The sequence below is a fragment of the Podarcis liolepis genome (assembly GCF_965112155.1).
Source record: "Podarcis liolepis genome assembly, chromosome: 7".
Classification (NCBI taxonomy): Eukaryota; Metazoa; Chordata; class Lepidosauria; order Squamata; family Lacertidae; genus Podarcis; species Podarcis liolepis.
In genome coordinates, this window is record NC_139561.1 from 26,487,744 (window position 1) to 26,508,600 (window position 20,857).

The following is a 20,857-nucleotide window of genomic DNA, read 5'->3' on the forward strand; positions in this document are numbered from 1 at the left end:
TAGCACGTACACGTTGAAAAATCTCATGTAACAGAAAATGGGGGGGGGGGGATTGTTCCCCAGTATAATGTGTATCCCAAGGGAATACATTTTTTTGCATACCTCCAACCGTACATAGATATACATGTCATTTTCAATGCTATACATGTCATGTTCAATGCTATATGTCACTTACATTTATACTCATATTGTACTACTTTGGCAATCCGTTTAATAAAATATTGAATTCTTGCATTGTGAAAAACAAAGATTATGGTGAAAAGTGAAAAACATGAATTGCAAAAAAACCTAGAGTTTACAGAACAAAACCAACTGCAGATATGAAATCAGCATGTCGAAATTAGGGTAGAACAACTGCAGGTGTCAATGCAACAAAAAATTTGTTTCCCAGTGAATCTCAGGGTTCGAGCCCCACCTTGGGCAAAAGATTCCTGTGTTGCAGGGGGTTGGACTAAATGACCCTTGTGGTCTCTTCCGACTCTATGATTCTATGTCACAACACATACAGCCTTTGCAGGGAAGGCTGCCCGGCTGCCCCAAGGCCAAGCACCCTTCCACCTCCTTCCCTTCCTGCCCCGAATAACACATTTCCCTTCTGAAATCTGGAGTGGTCAGCTGCCTGCACAGCTCAGCCAGCAAATGTTTGTGCCAGGGCTTAAAGCACTCCTCCCCGCCTGCCCCCTGAAACCCCAGGCTGCATTTGGGCTCGCTCCGGACCAGATGTTCCACAGCCTGCACATTGCCTTGGCGAGGGGAGTAATCTGCGCCCGACGGGATTACCGTTCTGTCCGGTCTTAACATCTGCAGCAGGACGCAAGCCCCCAAACTCCCAGGCAGCACCGCTTGGACACACAAAGCAGAAGCAGAGAGCCTGGTAAGAACTTTTTTTTAATGGCATCTCTGCAGTACGGGAGTTGGTGGCCCTTGCGAGGCTCCTTTTTGGGGAGGTAGGGGTGGTTTCGCTTGTTGGATTATTCCAGGCCATTCTCAAATTAAGAAGTCTACCGGAACAGAATTGGGGAGCTGGGCAGTGCCCCTGTTGCCCCAAGTGCCTGGCCAGCACCAAAGCACCCATTTAAGTTTTCTTGGGCTTTCAGAGACATGAAAGTCCAGAGGAAGACATCCTACCTGCAAATATAGGAGGAGGGAAAGGTGATGAAGATTTATCGGAGGCCATAGGAACTTTCAGAGCATCTGCTTCCCAGGTCTCCCAATCAACTAAGGAGCCTTATTCTAACTGATCCTACCTCTCTTGCAGGGGCCATCTCCCTGGATTTTTAGAGATATCGCTGGATGCCATGAAGGAAAAACTGTAGCGAGCTATGGAAGGCCTGCAGCTTCGGGTAAGCCTCAATAAGGAGGGGAGGGGAGGGGAGAGGGAGTCTGTAGCTGCCCTCTGGGTGCAGCAACCTGGGCTCTCCGATAAGAAGGCCAGGTCTGCCATCCTCCTCGTTATTTCTCATTTGCATAGGTTAATTTATGTATCTGCAAGTTAACTGCTGCCTGGGGGCAAGTCTGAACAACTGAGGGGGGAAATGATGGAGGAAAACAAAACAACCCCAACAGTCAGGAGGGGAACACAGCCAAGGTGGTTTTTAAAACAAATCATCCCAAGTGCAGTTCTGCAAATTTGGCACTTTGGGGAAGGGCTGTAGCTCAGCGGTAAAACTCCTGCTTCACGGACAGCAGCCCTGTTCAGTCCCCAGCATCTCCAGATTGGGCAGGCAGTGTCCCTGCTTTGAAACCCTGGAGAGATGCTGCCAGTCCGAGTTGACAATAGTGAGCTAGATGGACCAGTGATCTGCATTTTAGGCAGCTTCATGTGTTCCATAGATATCCTTCTGGGCATGATAAACAGCACAAGTATTTAACTCTTTATTGCGTCTTGCCATAGGATGTGTAGTGCAATGTAGGGCAGAAAGCAGAATGAGGGTTTCTTTTCTTTTCTTTTTTTAATAAAGAACATTATATATTAATATTTTATTAAGGAAAAAATCATTTATAAGAAAGAGTGAAAAAGAAGAAAGAAAACGTGAGAATGGAAAAAAGAAACAATACTGTTACATTACCATACATTAATATACAAATATGTATATTCTTATCCTAATACACATATACTTTTCAATAACCTAATATAGTCTGTATAAACTCATTCCATTGTATTTATCCAAAGACAGTCTGTGTCTATAAGCTGTCCATTCATATGTTGCCAATTTTGTCATGCCATTGATTGAGCAGAATCGTACCTCTATTCTTCCAATTCTTTAGTATCAGTCTCTTGGCCACCGTTAGGGAGCGTAGAATCCATTTTCACTGCCCTGTTGTCAATTTCCATGCAATGGGTATATAGCTCAAGAGCATATTGACCTCTGAAAAACCTTACTTTTTCCCATAGTGTCTTATTAATATAGTTCAGCACTGTATCCCAAAACTTAGTAAGTGTGGGACACAAAATGAGGGTTCAGGCTGCCATTGCATACCCACCTAGAGTAGTCCCCACTGAATGCAATAGGAGTACCTTGAGAACAGGATCCTGCAAGAAGAATTACTGACGAAAGAGGAATGGCAGACAAAATTAATGACTATGCAGAATTAGACAAGATGACAGGAAGGATTTGAAACCTGTGGGATCAGAGATTCTCAGAGGACTGTGTGAATTATCTGAAAAGCAATTGTAATCAACAGATTATGCTAGTAGGATTGCAAAAAGTTTTGTAAGGAGGACTATGTGAAATGTTGCAGAGAAAAGTATGAAGAGAACTATTAGTGAAAGACTATTAAAAGTAATAGCGAAATTAATGAAATGCAGATTAAGTGATAAAGATTGAAAAATCTTCAGATATGGTTGATAGAAGTCCAAAACACTGAATAAGATGAGAAAATATGTTGTATGGTTTTGTTTTGTTTTTGGAAATTTCATGTAAAAATTAATAAAAATATATTTTTTAAAAAGAGAGAACAGGATCCTGCTGTTAGCTGGGGCTTCCTCCTTAACCAGATGGAGAGCCAGATGCAAAAGAGGGTAGGAACCTGCACCTTTAGGAACTGTGTAGAGAGGGGGCTGCCAGTTTGCCTGTTTCTACGTTATGCATTTTTGTGGTTTTTATATTGCAAACCGCCCTGTGATCCTCGGATGAAGGGCGGTTTGGAAATTTAATAAATAAAATAAAGCTGACATGGATGAGAAACTCATAGACTGGCCCATACCTATGCACATACTAAATAACATGATTAAAAAAAAATAAAATCAGTGAAGAAGCCTACAGTCTTGCTTTCACCCTGCCTATTATTGGGAATGGTGACACAGAGGGTCAGCTGCCCATCAATAGGTGGAATCACCTCCTGAGATACTTCGTCTCTTGAGAGACAGTGTGGTGCAATGGTTAGAGTGGTTAGGATCTGGGAGAGACTGGGGTTCAAATCACCAAGCAGCCATGAAGCTCACTGGGTGACCTTGGCAAGGTCACTGCCTCTCAGCCTGACCTACCTCACTGGGTTGTTGTGGGGATTAAACGGGGGAGGGGGAAGAACCAAGCGCACTCTGAAGAAAAGGTGGAATGTTAATGTAATAAATAGATATTATCAGAGCCAGTGACAGACAGAGAGTTTTGCACACACAGCCTTCTACAAGGGACAACACTGAGACTTAAGGAGGCCCTGCTAACAGGCAGGGCCAATCCCTGGATTGGTTGCAAATAAGGAGGCAGGCAGGTAGGGCTTAAAGGAGTAGCCTCTGCTGGTCTTCTGGCATTCGGTATTTGTGTTACGGAAATATACGGCGGAGGGGATGTGGGGATGAGCACACCGGCTCCCACTGTGTGTTGCTGCTCTGATCGCCTTCCATCAGTTGTGAAGTGGGGTGCTTGCTGTTCTGGCAGAGGCTCCCCCTCCTGCTGAGTTTTAGAACCCCAGGCTCAGCCCAAGACATTTGACTGCCTGTGGTGCAAAGGACAAGCTTGAAGGGCTGTATCTCATGTGCTTCCCATGCCCAAAGGTCCCAGGTTCCATCCCCAACACGCTCAGGTAGGTCTGAGAAAGATTCTGGCTTGAAACCCCAGAGAGCTGCCAATAGTCACTGTACAAAATGCAAACCTTAGATGGACCTGGCTCAGTTTAAAGCAGCTTCTTGTGTTCCTGTGATGCTGCCCAGATTTCACATGCAGAATCTGACCACATGGGCAGTTGGATCTTACTTCAACACTGGCAATAGGACAGCGTCCTCCACTGTATTCCAAGGCATCAGGCTATTGTGTGCAGAGCAGGACTTGGGAAGTGTGGTAGGAAGACTGTTGCTACCACCATACCCTCCAACATTTTTCCAGTGAAAATAGGGATGTCCCATTCATTCATTCATTCATTCATTCATTCATTCATTCATTTATACCCAACCCCATCTGACTGGGTTGCCCCAGCCACTCTGGGTGGTTTGCAACATGTATATAAAAACATAATAAAACATTAAACAATTAGAAACCTTCCCTAGGCAGAGCTGCCTTCAGATGGCTTGGGGGTTGGATAACTTCATACCCTCCAACATTTCTCTGGTGAAAATAGGGACATCCTACCATACCCTCCAACATTTCTCCAATGAAAATAGGGTCGTCTTAAGGAAAAATGGGACATTCCAGGATCAAATCAGAAACTGGGACGGCTTTTGTAAATCCGGGACTGTCCCTGGAAAATAGCAACACTTGGAAGGTCTGCAAGCCAGGTTCTGCCACCTAAGGCAGCTGCTTCACTCTCCCTCATGGTAGGGCCGGTCCTGTAGAACTCAGATATTTTCACTTGTGCACCTAAATGGATGTTTTCATTGTTTCCACCGCTGCTTGCAAACAGTGCAGGAAGAGGAAGATTGAGGTTGTCTGATGGACCACTGGCCTAGATGTGCAGGATGACCTAGTACTGACTGGCTCCTTGCAAAAAAAAATATATGCTGGGCTATGCAGGCCTCATTCTGACCTTCATGTTCTTCAGCAGACTGAGCATCTCTTGGTCAGTACAGATAGGCTCTGCCTTAAGAGATCCTGACTGTGCCTCTTGCTTTGTAATTTAAAGTGTGTTGATGGGCAGCGAGGATTCAAACCGAAGGAGAAAACAGACCACATAGGAGTGTAATCAGCCCCACAGGGATCTTGTTATAGGAGAGAAGGATGGGGCTGCCCATTGGCTGGGGTAATCCCCCGCCCCAGCAGATGCTGAGAGGAGATTGAAGGGGTTTTTTTTATAAATAGCTGAGGTCAGCCCCCCCCCCCCGCATTTTGCCTACATGGCTGAGAAGCATTAGAGAGAATTAATATGCAATCTCTCTGTGAGAGGGAAGCGCAAACTCCCCCTCCCCATTCTCATAGGATTAATCCCTGCTCCTCGATGAAAGCAGCGGTGCTTCTGGGAAGCCAGAATGGCTGAAAGGGAACCAACAGGAGAATCCAAACTCCAGGCAGGCAGCGGTAGGACATGATGGAGAGGCAGGTCTCATGCTGCCATCACAGAAGGTCGCTCAGAAGGTCGCCGGTTCGAATCCCCACGACAGAGCGAGCTCCCATTGCTCTGTCCCAGCTCCTGCCAACCTAGCAGTTCAAAAGAACACCAGTGCAAGTAGATAAATAGTTACCGCTGTGGTGAGAAGGTAAATGACATTTCCATGCATTCTGACTTCTGTCATGGTGTCCCGTTGCACCAGAAGCAGTTTAGTCCTGCTGGACACATGACCCGGAAAGCTGTCTGCGGACAAATGCCGGCTCCCTCGGCCTGAAAGCGAAATGAGCGCCACAACCCCATAGTCGCCTTTGACTGGGATTAACCATCCAGGGGTCCTTTACTTTTTTTTACCTTTACAGGCCCATCACTCACACCAGACTGAGTGAAAGGCGGGCAGAGAGCCAGGCAAATCACTGCACCAGCCATGATAGCGCTGGGCTTCCGCTCCTCCCATGCATGGAATCCCCCAGTTTTGAACTTCCTCCGGGCTCCTGCTGACAGCAATCCTGCACTAATGGAGTAATACTGGCCTCACTTCTCAGGCAGAAGCTGGCAGAGACTGACAGTGCAGGGTGCAGACAGACACACCTGCCCCAATCCATAGCCCAGCACAAATGTTTTCATTATTATTATTGCAGCTTAGGGGGATCAAAGGGGACAGCTCCATGGTAGAACATCTGCTTTGCATGCAGAAGGTCCCAAGTTCAATCCCCAGCAGCATCCCCAGGCCTGGAAAAGGCTCCCTTCCCGAAACCCCAATGAGCTGCTGCCAGTCAGTGTAGGCAATGCTGATCTAGATGGACCAATGATTTCCTATGTTCCCAAAGAAGACCCAGTAGGGTGGCAACCAGTGGAGCACCAGCCTTGGTAGGGATATCTCCATGGCTATGGAACTGCAGCCAGAAGGACTAGCAATGTGCTCTCCTTTCATGATGCCCCATATAAACAGCCTTTGTCATTGAATCGTAGTATTGTAGAGCTAGAAGGGACCGCAAAGGTCATCCAGTCCAACCCCCTGCAATGCAGGAATCTTTTGCTCAATGTGGGACTCGAACCCACAACCCAGAGATTAAGGGTCTCATGCTCAACCGACTGAGCTATCCCAGCTTCCGTAGTTGCCCTTGCTCTTACATATTCAAGATACTGTCTATTGATGAAAATGACTTTTTTTTGGGGGGGTGCATGCCATTAAAGAAAACAGCTCTCAGAAATGTTTGTGGTAGGATTAATGTAAGGGATGTCACCAACTAAATTGGACTCAGAGCAGACCCATTAAAATTGATGAACCAAATTTAGCCATGTCTGTTCAATTCGGTGGGACTAATCGGACTAGCGTTGGATATAATCCTGTGTTTCTGACTAATGCCCGTGAAGTCTTTTAAAATGCAATGAAGCGACTGCAAATTGAGGCAAAAATGTGGAAAAACTGGATTTAAGATTGGAAAAATGGGAGAAATTGACACTGACTGGTGGGATGTCCAGCATCAAGTGCAGAGCTAAGCAGACATAACCCTGACCTCCCCTCTATCCATTTAGCAAATGTGTGGAGGCAAATGTCTCTGTGGCTGCGGGGTTAATTGAGAATGGGGACAGGTTTGGCAGAGTGCAAAGCAGAGCAAGCCCAAAGGAATCCTAAAAGGGACATAATGGCAGAAACATTTTCCACCCTGCTGCCATGTTCTGAGACCAAAAAAAAAGGAGTCATTTCTGGGGGAGAATCAGTGGATGTCAGAGGAAATAAACACTCCATTCTCACCCTCTAATTCATCCTCAACAAATCCCCATGTTTGTGTTGCTGCAGCAAAGTCTTGGTTTGGAAACCCTATATTTTTCCAAGATAGCATGTTGTTTCACCTTGAGTTGCACAACTATGCCATTCACAACAACCCTTTTCTTTAAAAAAAATAAAATAAAAATAAAGCAACTCTAAGTATTCCCCCATTCCCCCGAGTTTGCTCAGATTGCACCCTGGCTGGTTTTAAAATTGATATCGCTGGTTGTTTCAGTGGCTCTCTTGGTTTCCTTTAACATGCCGGAGTGAAATTACACTGCGGTGAACTCACAAGAGCGAATCTGTTAGGGGTTGGACTTGTTTTTGCTTTCCGGTCTGCAGGAGATTCAAGGGAACTCCCTGTTTTGCATTTATGTAGCCCAGTGGTGGGGCATCTCCCTTGCCTGCAGAAGTTCCCAAATCCAAACCCTTGCCTGAAAACCCTGGAAAGCTTCTGCCAGTCAGTGTAGACAGCACTGAGCTAGCTGGACCAATGGTTTGACTCAGTATATTACACTTTCCAATGTTCCTGTATGAGAATGTCTGGGGCCCAGACACTGTTGTGGGATACACAGGGTGAGATGCTGCTGTGCAAAGAGATAGGGTGTGTGTGTGTGTGTGTGTGTGTGTGTGTGTGTGCTGGAATGAGGCAGATTGACAGGAGAATCCCGTTCTTTGGGGTCAGTATCTGCCAGGCTGCTGGGATCCCAGAGCACACAAACAGAGCACACAGCAGCTTACGCCCCCTCCCCCAGGGGGTTTAGCCAAGGAAATCTCTGGCTTTCACCCTGTTGGCAGGGCCATGGAGTCCCTGAGGACAGTGGTGAGAGGGGGAGGCCTGCAGCTGGTGTGGTGTGGGGGGAAATGCCAAAAGGGGACTGGAGCAAACCCACAACAGCCAGAATCAGCCACAGTGTCCACAGCACACAGTGGAGAGTCGTCCTCTTATGGGTTGCGGCTCCATTGCGGATGACAGCTTGCCCATTATGGCATTGCCCGGAAGACCTCGAGACTGCAGAAGGAGGGAGTGCCTTCTGTTGGGCTTGCAGTAGCCTCAGTTCCTGCTGGTAAGGCTGGGCAAGGGCTGGGGAGGCTGGCACCCAGGGATGGGCAAAGCGGTCGCTTTCAGTTTTTCTCTGCTTCTTGCTATTTTTCCAAACTTAAGTTTAGTTCTCCGCATTTCCACATCAATTTTCAATTTTTCTAAAATGTCCCTATTGAAAATTTGCAGCATATGAGTGAGAATTCTATACATATGTAAACAATTTTGCCCCAAATACCCTTTTTTGCTTTGTTTTGCAAAGCTGTTTTCCTGTATGCTATTAAGCAAGTGAGGCGCATTATACCCCAGCAGATACATTTTCATGCTCATTACTTAGCTGCAGAACTGCATTGCAAAATTCAAAGAAATGTGGATGTCAAGGTATGGCTTCATATTTTTTCCATAACATTTGAATTAGGTAGGTACCCAGGTTGTCCACATTTAGTCAGAGTTGAGAAGGCTACTGTGGAAGGTTCCATCGCAAGGGATACTTTTTATTATTACAAAGGCTTCTTTGGGATTTGCTGTGTGTGTGTGTGTGCGTGTGCGTGTTTTATGGGAGGGAAGGAGGGAGAGATCCAACAGAAAATAATTGACACCTACCCTAAACTAAAATTTCCAAGTTCCTTGAGGGAATCCTATGCCACTTAAAATTCTATAGAGCTGGTATAAATATGTATCCTAGATATACCCTCTCTTTCTCACTTTCCCCCATGCTTGTTAAGTGCTATTTAGTTGGGGGAGGGATGTGATGATGTTGAAGTGGTCCGCCGTAGGGCTTGCAGCAATTCCCTTATGGGTCTCAACCCAATAGATGAAGAAAATGGTCACGATCAAGGGGTGTCCATTACGTTCTCTGAAGCTGTGATGTTTTGGAAAGGGGGTTGCTGCTTGGAACAATTTTGAACCAGGATATCTACAAGATCACCACCCCTAACACAGACTAAGCTGATGTTTGAGATCTTCTAAAGAGACCCTGCTGGTTGTTCCGCAACCACTGGGTTGTCCCTTGAAGACAATCAGTGAGGCAGACAGGAATGACATTTACATACCTCTTTAAAACTTAGTTTCCCCAAAGTTTCCTCAATTCTGACTCCTGCACCTCTGCTTTCTACACTGCCTGATTTTAACTTTGATATGCATACATTTGCTTTGTTTTTATCTTACTTTCTTTAACTAGGAAATGTTACTGAAAGTTATTGCTTTTTACAAAACTGTTTTTGTATCAAAGGCCTGGAGATTTTTTATTATGATAGCTTACCCACATTTCCTCTCATCCTGCTGCTTCCTCCAGGGGAGCAAGCAGCAATTTGTGTTTTCTCTGGATTGCTGTTTGCTCCAATTTGGCACTAAAGAACAGGTTTTCCCTTGGAAAGGAAGGGAGCAAGGGGGAAACCACTCAGACCCGTGCTTTCTACACATGGGACGAGCAGAGGTGTGGATGAGCCCTTAATTTAAAGAATAGATGAGAACATAAGACGCGCCCTGCTGGATCACACCCATGGCCCATCTAGTCTAACATCCAGTTCTCGCAGTGACCAACCAGATGCCTCAATGAGAACCCCATAAACAGGACCTGAATGCATCCACCTGGGATTCCCAGAAACCATTACTTAGAAGCATCACTACCTCCAATGTAGGAGGTTGAACAGAATCAGAGGAGTGTAGGAAACAGTTGGCCATTTCACCATTGGCGAAAAAGGTATCCTTTCATAAGGCCAGTGCTGGCTGACGCCATTGAGATTGGTAGGGTGAAAAGCAGGGAGGCCAACAGTAGGGGGTGCCAGAGTCAAGGGCAGGCAGAGTAAATGAATTCTAGTTTCGTCCCCCTCCTTGTATAGACAAAGAAGGGACCCTGCCCAAGCAAGCAATTTTTAGAGGGAACATATAAAAGGTCAAATGTTGTCCTTACAGGGCACACACATACACACACACTTCCCAAGAACATAGAAAGCTGTCTTATACTGAGTCAGGTCATTGGTCCGTATAGACCAGTATTGTCTACACTGGCTGGCAGTGGCTCTCCAGTTTCTCAGGCCAGGGCCAGGAAATGTGGCAGGCACCTTCTGCTCTGTTGCTGAGCTACAACCCTTTTCCCAGTGTTCTTCTTAAAATGTAGTTCTCCGTGCTGTGTGTAGCGCTCATTGGTTTCAGCTAAGATTCTTAAAACCTTGCTAAATATCTCCTGAACATTGCTCCCAGCAGGCCTCTGGCGGCCACAGCCTCTTCCGGCTCTCTGCTATGGAAGTGAAGTTGATCCATGTGGCTCTGGTCGTCTTCTTCCTTCTCTCGGTTGCCATGACCAGCTGCTTCCTCTGGCAGTATAGCCTTCCCAAAGTGGAGCCCAGTAAGTATTGAACCAGGTGCCCATCTGAACGAGCCCATTCTGGCCAAAGAGTTTCACGGCACTTCTCACCAGAAGGGTGTGTAGGGGAGCAGAGTAGCAGCACAGAACCGTTTACAGGTTTCCTTTATAACACACACACACACACACACGTTCACACTTCCACCAGGCAACTAGGGATTTTTAAAGGAATTTAGTCTTTGCAAATTCTCATATCAGCTGACCTGATCTGCAGACTCTCCAAGTGTCCCTGTTTTCCAGGGACAGTCCCAGATTTATGGAAGCCAACCCAGTTTCTAATTTGATCTCAGGATGCCATGCTTTTCCTATTTTCATTGGAGAAATGTTGGAGGGAATGGTGGGACATCCCTATTCGAGAAGTGTTGGGGGGTCTGGAGTAGTGCTGCACCCTGAGCCGATGAGATAAGTAACTATGCAACTTTTAGAAGACATCTAAAAGCAGTCCAGTGTAGGGAAGTATTTTAATGCTGAATGTTTTATTATTATTTTTTATGTATGTCGGAGTGGCTAGGGCAACTCTGCAAGATGGATGCGGTTTAAATAATAAAATTGTGGTTGAATAGGATGTCCCTATTTTCATCAGAGAAATGTTGGAGGGTGTGGATCTGCACTTCCTGGACTAGTGTGCAGATCATTCCATGCTTCTCTAGTGTCCTGATGCAATCCTTGGCTCAAAATGCACACAATATACAGTCATTCCTTGGGTTACAGACGCTTCAGGTTGCGTTTTTTTGGGTTACAGACCCGCCGAAACCGGGAAGTACCGGAATGGCTTACTTCCGGGTTTTGGCTGTCGTGCATGCGCAGAAGCACTAAATCACGCTTTGCGCATGTGCAGAAGCGCCGAATCGCAACCCGCGCATGCACAGATGCGCTGCTGCGGGTTGCAAACGTGCATCCCACACGAATCACATTCGCAACCTGAGCATCCAATGTATGTATATTTTTTTATGATAAAACGAGAAAAAAGTGCCTAGAGAGAAACTATTTTTTTAACACATATTTTTATGCAAAAGCCATTTGACCACTTTTGATCTGCGGAACTGCCAGAGGCAGTTGGTAAACTGAAAGGGGAAGGAATGCTTTTTCAATCAGGTTGCTCCCATCCAGGTGTGTGTGTGTGTGTGTGTGTGTGTGTGTGTGTGCATCTGCTTGGCCACTGTGAGAACTGAATGTTGAATTAGATGAGCCTTTGGCCTGATCTAGCATCTGGGCTTTTCTCATACACTTATAGAAATGCATTGCAAATGTTTTCTTGTCGCTTTATTTGAACTGCTCCACTGCTGATTAATGTTTATTATGTCTCTGCCTATTGTCTCAAACCTTGCCATGAAACACTATCTTAGCTGTAATACCAATGCCCCAGATTCTGTTAATTGGGGAAGTGATCTTTCCCCAATACAATGAAGCAGACAGCCTTGCCGCTGTCAATAGATTAGTAATTCTACATCTGCTTTCTCAACGTGCCCCTTTCCATCCCAGTTATATTAGCTGCTGGTAAAAGAGGTTTTCAGAACGCAGCTGGTGTTCTGAGCTCAATGGAGAGGCTGTGAAGGAGGCAGAGGGAAGGGAGACAAAAGCTGGGTGGAGGGGAGAGTGTCCTTGTTTGGCTTTTAAGCTGCCTTCCCTGGCTTTGCAGCACCCCTAACAACTCAGCATCATTACGCTTGCAAATAAGCAGGTTTTTATTTTTATATACACAGGCAGCTTAAGCTCCCAACAACCTCTCACTCAGTAACAGCCAAGACAGAAGAGAGTGGTGTCAATTTAAAAGGGTGGGGGAATCATAGAATCATAGAGTTTGAAGGGATTCCCCCAAAGGTCATCTAGTCCAACCCCCTTTGATGCAGGAATAATCGCCAAAGATCCAAAAGTTGGGGCCTATATGCATCAGCTTCCAGGTTTTCCATGTTGTTTTCTCCTTGGAAGCTCCATTGGCCAGTTTGATAGGAAGACAGTAGAAAGGAGGATGGCCAATCCAGATTTTATTGATTTGGAATGTTTATTCCTTTATTACTGCATTTATGTCACACCTTTAAAGGTGTCTCCATTTAATCCTGTGAGGTCAGTCAGGCTGAGAGACAGTGCCTGGCTCAAGGTCAACCAGTGACCCTCATGGCTGAGTGGAAATTCGAACCCTGGTCTTCCAGGTCCTAGTTTGATACTCAAACCACTATACCACACTGCCTCTCAAATTCCCTACGCACCCCTACCTGAACCATGGCATTCCCACCACTCTGTCTCTGTTTCTGTTCATAGCCCCATCAGTGATGGAGGTCAGGCCAGAAGCAGTACAGATGTGTCCCCGTTACCCAGACCCCGTGCCTTTGGACCACCCAATCCCAATACTGAAGGATGCCCTCGAAAAGGTATGTTGTGGTGAGACTTATGGAGGGTGGAGGCTTAGCTTTTGTTCATTTCAGCAAAGTCTATCCAGACATGTAATTTTTATCATGCAACTTATTTTATGAAGTGTAATGGTTTTAAGAGAGCTGGTTTTATTTGTATTTGCTGCGTTAACTTCCTCTTGTTTTTATTGGCCTTTCTTAATGGATTTTCCTTGTTTAGGTTGCCCTTTGTAAACTACTTAGGGGGAATCTTTTATTGAGTTAAGGGGTATACACATTGGGTTAAAGAAAGAAAGTTCAGAGCGAATGGGGGAAGCCCTGCCATCCTCTGAGCTGGCTTCGTGATATCAACCAGTATCACAACTCCATCGCTGGCCATTCAGAGTTTGAGTAGAAAGCCTCGCTTTCGTTTTAGCGTTGTGGTTTTGTCTGATTGGCTACGTTTTGGGGCTGTTCAGAGTGTAGGCAGGAAGTACTGACTGGCCCGGGCTTAGCTCTCTGGCATCATCACCCAAACAGAACAGGCTGACGTTATCACAATCTTTGTGTGATCTCTTATCATGCAGAGAGTTGGGCAGAGGGAATGGCACCCAGCAGAAAGCAGAAGCAATAAAGGAACAGCAGTGGAAAAGGAACAGTTCAGGTTTTCTCAGGGAGCGTTTCTCATGGAGGTGAAAATTCATTGCAGCCTTAGTGATTATCTAGCATTTATAGATGGGTAATCCAAAGATATCTCACAATAAGAAGCAAAGAAATATATGAGAGAGAGAGAGAGAGAGAGAGAGAGAGAGAGAGAGAGAAATGATGATTGATGATGATGGTGATGAAGGCCTCTGATTCTCCATTCTTTACCCTTCTCAAATCTCCTGCAGGTAGACACGCTTCTCCGTCACAAAATCCGGAGCCCTGGCCTGCCAGCTCTGTCAGCCATCGTCATCTACAACGACACAGTACTATGGACAGGAAACTTTGGGAAACGCAACGGCTCCGACCCTTTCTCTGGCATCCCCAACGAATACACCATTTACAGGTGAGCCTGCTGCTCACTCCAGCTGGACAGGTGAGGCAAACGGCCTGAGTCTCTTGTCTCAACGGCCTGCACATTTCTGTGTGCAGTGTCTTCTCTGAGAAAGACCCCTGCCTGCAACCCAAGAAACCCACTACCGGTCCATGTAGTCATTTCTGAATTACACCTAAGCTCCAGTCTACGTTCTTGGACTATGTGCTTCAATGACATTTGTGAAGAAGAGGTTCCATTTCCAGCAAATGGCGTCCATGGGGAGGAGGTGTGAGGGAAATCCTTTGTTGTGGAATGTTTCCAAGAAAAGGAAGCTTTCCGTGGGAAGCCCTTTGGTAGCCAACACAGCCTAGGGTAGCCTACATATCTATTATTGAGCTACAATTCCCATCATATCTGACTATTGCCTGTGGGATGTAGCTCAGTGGTCTAGCATGTGCTTTGCATGCAGAAGGTCTCAGATTCAATTCCTATCATCTCTAAGCCTTGGAAAGATTCCCTGTCTGAAGCCCTGAAGAGCCTCTGCCAGTTGGTATAGACCAATGTTTCCCAAACTTGGATATCCAGCTGTTTTGGACTACAATTCCCATCATCCCAGGAATGATGGGATTTGTAGTCCAAAAACAGCTGGAGACCCAAGTTTGGGAAACACTGGCACAGGCAGTGTTGAACTAGGTGGACCAAAGATCTGACTTAGTAGAAGCTAGCTTCCTATGTTCCGGCCTGGGTCTGATTAGACCTGAAATCCAACCATGTCTGGAGGGTGTCCTGTTTGCTTCCCCTGCTCCAGCTGATTATGTATGGTTTGTTTGTGCCTGGTAGGATTGCAAGCGTCTCCAAGATCTTCCCCACCATCATGCTGTACAAGCTGTGGGAGGAAGGGAAGGTGACATCACTTGACGACCCTTTAGAACGTTATGCCCAGAGCTTCACCATTAAGAACCCCCTAGGGCGGCTCAAAGAGTCGGAGCAGAGATACTCAGCGGATGGACTGATCTTCCTGGAGAAGGGATCGCTGCCCCTCAAGCCGTCTCCAGTGACTTTGCGCAGAATGGCCAGTCAGCTCTCAGGTGAGGGATTGCACATGTGGAGAGAACCTGTCAGACATTGTTTAATCAGCGATCCAAGCATGGCACTGAGGCGTTTGAGATGGAACCACACCATGACCTCATTAGATGCCTATAACTTTGTCTTTCTCCAGAAGTCTCATTGGGAGAAGGATCCTACTTTTGTGAAGACTTGATTCCTGAAGAGTTCTTGTCTGCAGCCAGACACCTCTCTGGATGGAATGGGTTTTCTGTCAGTCTCACAAAAGGCCCCATCTCTCCCATGTGCTCAGGACTTGTTCAGCCTCACTTTCAGCAGCCAATCTCTCCCGTGGTGCAGATGCCCAATCCCAAATAGTCTCATGCAAGCATCCTCGCTCCTCATCCTCAAACTGAGCCTGATCAAAAGCTTGGTGCTATTCCAGGGCCTCCGAGTCATCCTCTGATGAGGAATCCTCAGGCTGAGACGTGAGAGCTGTTGGACTAAAACTCCCATCACCACTTCCTATAGTTTGTATCTACTGGCTCTGGTTTTCCAAGCCTGAAATCCACTACCCCTTGCTCTAAACCACCTAGATCTGACAAGTGAGAGCCTATCGCACACCTCTTTCCCAACTGACATCAGTGGATAGTATGAGTGACTTCTCTTTCATGTCTCGGGTACTGCAGGTTTGCCCCGACGGCTGCGCTCAACCACTTTGTTGTGGAAAGGGACAACCCAAGAAGCATTGGCACTGTTGAAAGATGATGTCCTGGTGGCTGACCCAGGAACCAGGTGAGAATGCCCTGGGACTTTGCACCATGTTTGGCCAAACTGAACCAAATTGGGCTGATTTGTGCCCTGTCTGGATCTGGGTGAAGCAGATACAAACCACTACAGAGCCGAATGGATTGTTACAATTGGTGCTGATTTGTAGCTCAAGCCAGATAGACTATTTCCAAACTGTTGCAGTTACTAATTGCAACACCATATAAGGAGAACACAGGGGGAAGGGGAGAAGGGGAGCTATGGGAAAGCTGGAATGATCGTAGCCTACCCAGCACTCTCCAATCACATTTCCGGTGAGGGTATGCAGTCCTCCAAGCCTATTTATCTGGTCCCTGAGGGTCTCCATGTTCCATGCCCCCTCCTTGGGTCACACACCTCTCCAGCCCTCCTTGAGTGCATTTGGCTGACTGGAATGTGCCCTTGAACTGTGACAACATCTCTTGTTCACCTGGATGGTGGAAGGAGAGATGTGTGTAGGTGTAGAAATTGCTGACCTTTGTTTGGTTGCAATGTAGGCTCCTGTATAAAGGTAAGTGTCACATTGATTGCCCTACTCACTTTTGCCTCTGGCCAAGCTCACTACTGGCCTGAGGATCCCAGATGGTTGCACACAACCATTGAAAAATCTCCCCACACCTGTTTTAAGGCTTCAAACAGTGAGACAACGATCTTACTTTACCTGGATTCATACAAGTGTAAAACAAAACCTAGTTTCTCACTGTGATAGCTTTCTAGTTTACTAGTCCGGTTGAAGGGCTGAAATGGATTAGCCTGCAACCAAGGTTTTGTGTATTGCTGGATCGGCTCAAGGAGCTGATCCACGATAAACACCGCAATTCTGGCTTTGACACCAAACGGTGATGTGCGTGCTTCAGCTGTGAGAAATCGTCAAAGCAGCTTAGCTGATCCCTTTCGTCTCCTGTCCTCTCCTAAGATATTTTTTGTAAGTGTTTAATCTCACAATGGATCTGGCTGCAACTCAGACCCCTTCAGCAGTATCCATTCGGTAGGCAGCTATGAGAGTGTGGGGAGGATGGAATGAAAAGCATTTCCCTGCCATGTTGTCCTTCTGATGTGTATCTATCTACATCCTTTGAGGAAGTGGTGTAGCTTAGTAGAACTCCCATTTTTCACACAGAAGGTTCTAACCATGTCGATCTCCAAGTAGACTCCTGGTCTGAAATCCTGGAGAGCTGCTGCCAGTCAGTGTAGGCATACTGAGTGAGATGAACCAAGGGTCTGACAGCTTCCTATGTGATTGTGTATACCATTGTATTGATATTCTTTTGAGTGAGATTTTTGGAAGCATACAGAGATCGTGGAGTGTGGCTCGTTTTGGCAACTTTTCATTCACCCTCAAATTCCAGTTCATTCAAGGATAGAACTGTAGAGTTGGAAAGGATCTGAGGGTCATCTAGTCCAACCCCCTGCAATGCAGGAATCTCAACGCAAACTTCATTATGTGCAAAACACGAAAATCATATAATTTATAGCATAAAATGAGTAAACATGCATAGAGTTATCTGCAGTGATAGTCCTACTCAGAAAAGACCCGTGGAAATTAAATGGCATGACTGACCCAAACGGAAACAGAATCTTTGCAACAGTGCAGATCCCATTATTTATTTTGACCCTTCCAGCCAATATGTAAGCTAAATATGACTTAGAAAGCTCTTCCTGGGTCTTTTAGTAAGACAGCACCAAATAATCCATTTTGCCCATCTCTGTAAAATTTGCATTAATAGAATAAGAAGATGCATTAGCACCATGCTAAGTTCCAGTTGACATTCTTTATCCATGTCTCTGTGATGCAGGTGGGATGACTGCATCAAGTATTTCAGGCCAAACTCAGTGGACACCCTGGAAAAAAGTTTGCTCCTTTCTATCTCTCTTTCTCTCTTCTCAGATGTCATTATAGCAACTTGGCTTTCTCGTTAATGGCCCACGTCCTAGCTGAACACGCTGCAGAAGGCGAGTACCAGCGCTGGGTTGCTGAGAACATCCTTGACCGCTTGGGGATGGAGGACACAGGCTTTGACATCACGCCTCCCATCCGCTCTCAGATGGCTGTGGGTTTCTACAGCAGCGGGCAGACAGCACCCCTCTATGACCTGGGCTGGTACAGACCTTCTGGGCAGATGTACTCCACAGCTGCTGACCTGGCCAAACTAGCCATGGTCTTCCTGGGCACGTACCACCGGCGTCTCCTGGAGCCTGACACCGTGAAGACCATGCTGACGCCCCTCTTCAAGTGCTCCAGCGAATATTTTGCCAACAAGACCGGCACGCCCTGGGAGATCAATGAGCAACTGGGCTATGACATCATCAGGAAGGACGGTGACCTGGACGGCTATTCGGCCACCTTCTCCCTGGTCCCCAAGCTCCGCCTGAGTTTCATTGTGCTGATGGCTGGTCCCCGCCCTCGAGGAGACGTCGTAGCTCAGACCTACGAGTACCTGATCCCCGCCATGGAGTCCGCCTTCCGCGAGGCAGAGAAGAGCCTCAACCCGCCTCCGAGCCCTACTCCTTACGTTGGCTACTACACCTATTCCAACCTGACTTTCTATGAGATTAAGGTTGGGGGCGGCGGAGTGCTGGTCATGCAGCAGTTTGGGCCACACATTGAGGAGTTGATCCCGGAGAATTATCGGACCATCAAGCTGCATCACCTTGAGGACCGTGTCTTCCAGGTGGTGTTTGATAAGGAATTCCCATGCACCCTGCACTTAGGCTCCGCCTCCGTGTCCCTGGAGACCCAGGATGGGCAGCTCTTCAATTTCTACCCTTTTGATCGCAAGGGCTTGTCCCCTGGCTTCGATGCTCCGGGTCTGAACACGTACAATGTCGTGCGCATCCAGCGAAAGCCAGTATTCTACAGTTAACTGCTAGCAGAAGGGGTGAGGGAGATATTTTCTACTCTGAGCTCCCTGTATCAACTTCCCCCAAGTCTGCCATCCAACAACCAGGTTGCAGAAAAGAACGAGCAAGGTGGCAAGGAACCGAGAACATCCACCTCCGCCAATGGCTTAGCTTTCCTCTTCCCTCCTCTTCCCTCTCCGATACCCAACACAAACTCCACGGCTGTCCACTTGGACATGCCCCAGTCACCTTATAGGTCACTGAGACACGAAAAGTTTGGGAGGCAGTTCCCCGCCCCCTGCAAAAGCAACACAGCTTCTGGGATCACGTTCTTGGGACACCTTCAAGTTCTCACCATGCCTAGGTTCTGATCTAGGAGCAATCTCAAATCTTGGAGGAAAAGAGGGAGAAAGAGAGGGGGGAAATGCCTGGGCCCTTCAAAAAGACCAGGCATAGGGAAATCCTGTGCAGCCTGGGGTCTGCATTCCCTTCGTGAACTCCTTCCTGGGGTCATGTGCCTGGGTGGGCGGGGCCAGAGGCAAAAGCAGGAGGATCAATGAATGTGAGTGTTACATTTGTACAATAGACTAGCTGATAGACACATTCACATATCCCTTTCCATCTTCCATCCAGGCAAGCAAGAGCCATTTGAGTTCAAGGACACAGTACAGCCAGGCGAAAACACTAAAGCAGCAGTTCTCAACCTGTGGGTCCCCAAATGTTGTTGGACTACAACTCCCATCATCCCTGAGCTCTGGCCTTGCTAGCTAGGGAGTTGTAGTCCAACAACATCTGGGGACCCACAGGTTGAGAACCGCTGCACTAAAGGAATGCAAGGAAGCATTGGTATGGGTGTGGCCTGGGAAGATGGGGGTGTGGCTGGGGAGGGTCAGCAGAGCCAGACAGAGAAACCTGGGAGTTTGCACTGAGCTCTTGGACCTGAGGTTGCCAACCCCTAATTGAAGCCCAGCCAGCCAGCAGTACGTTGAGCCCCTTGGCATCTCCACTGACTAGGGAAGTTTCGTGTGGACCTAATAATAACAACAACCGCGCAGGGTCAGCTGAGAGATGGAGCAGAAGGTCATGGAATTGCTTCATAGCTTTGTACAAAACCTTGTAAATGGAACGCAGTGGAACCACCATCTTCCCGGACAGTCTCTGGATGCAGGATCTACCCCTAGTGTTGTGTTTCTGTAGATGAATGGTTGTGTGCTTTTTTTTAATACAGTGTGAGTCTTGTTCGGATGTATTCACACCAGGGCGGTATCAAGAGATGGGTATGCATGGGATGGGAGAAATTGGGTGTGATTTGGGTCACCTAATGCACACCTTCCAAAATGGTGTGTTAACTGAAACACAGTCGTCCTTCGAAATCTGCGCTTCTTCAGATTTTGTGATGCCAAATAATGTGTCTTAAAAAAACCCATCTGTTAGGGGTAAGCGGGCCCCCAAAATGCATATATTTGTGAAAATAGAATATATAAATAATTGCATCAGGCAACGTTTTGTACAAAGAGGGAGAAATTTGTGCTGAAATGCTGGTTGATTTACATGAGGACTTTTAATAAAATAAAAGCAGCAAACTGATTTGAAAGTCCAACAGGAAAAATGGAGAGAAACCAAAATCAACAGATTCATTCACCCCGGCTTACAAATGCATGTTTCAGTTTGAAGAAGGATGTTTGCAGGCAGAGTGAGGGAATGGGGCTGTTCATGGCTTTGGTCCCGTAAATGTATTGCGCAGGAATATAAAACCCCTTGTATAATATACCCTTCCAATAAAACACTCTGGTCTGAATGGATTGCTAAGTGTTGGGTTGACAATCTTTCTGCACTCATTAAAAAAAGAAGAATTCTTATCTCGTGGCTGGCTGATGGCAATAGCGTGTGGGTGTTGTATCTTCTAAGACGTCTATAGCCCCGCCAGGTTGCTCAAGGGTCAAGGATAGTGACATCTCTGGATTGCATAATTCATGGTTTCAAAATGCAAATCTCAGCAATTCACTGCACTCAAGCGCAAAGCGAGCCCATGGCACCCAAGAATTCAGACCTGATAGAAGCCAGAGGAGAATTCAAGCTGGCTTCTGTGCTTTGCTTGCTGTTACTGCACCAGTGAAGGTGGAACAAAGAGAATATTCTTTCCCTGCTGTCTTCCTCTCTC

The 20,857-nt window shown here is 46.7% G+C and overlaps 1 protein-coding gene across 1 annotated transcript; it reads left to right on the forward strand.

The window, feature by feature from the left end:
• Positions 1-755: 755 nt before the first annotated feature.
• Positions 756-19,406, forward strand: LACTBL1 (lactamase beta like 1). The gene is made up of 8 exons (XM_083513062.1): positions 756-874; positions 1,259-1,343; positions 10,497-10,638; positions 12,916-13,025; positions 13,877-14,034; positions 14,845-15,092; positions 15,738-15,843; positions 17,744-19,406. The coding sequence occupies exons 2-8, from the start codon at positions 1,323-1,325 to the stop codon at positions 18,717-18,719; spliced, it is 1,761 nt and encodes a 586-aa protein (XP_083369188.1). The 5' UTR covers positions 756-874; positions 1,259-1,322; the 3' UTR covers positions 18,720-19,406.
• The last annotated feature ends 1,451 nt before the right edge of the window (positions 19,407-20,857 follow it).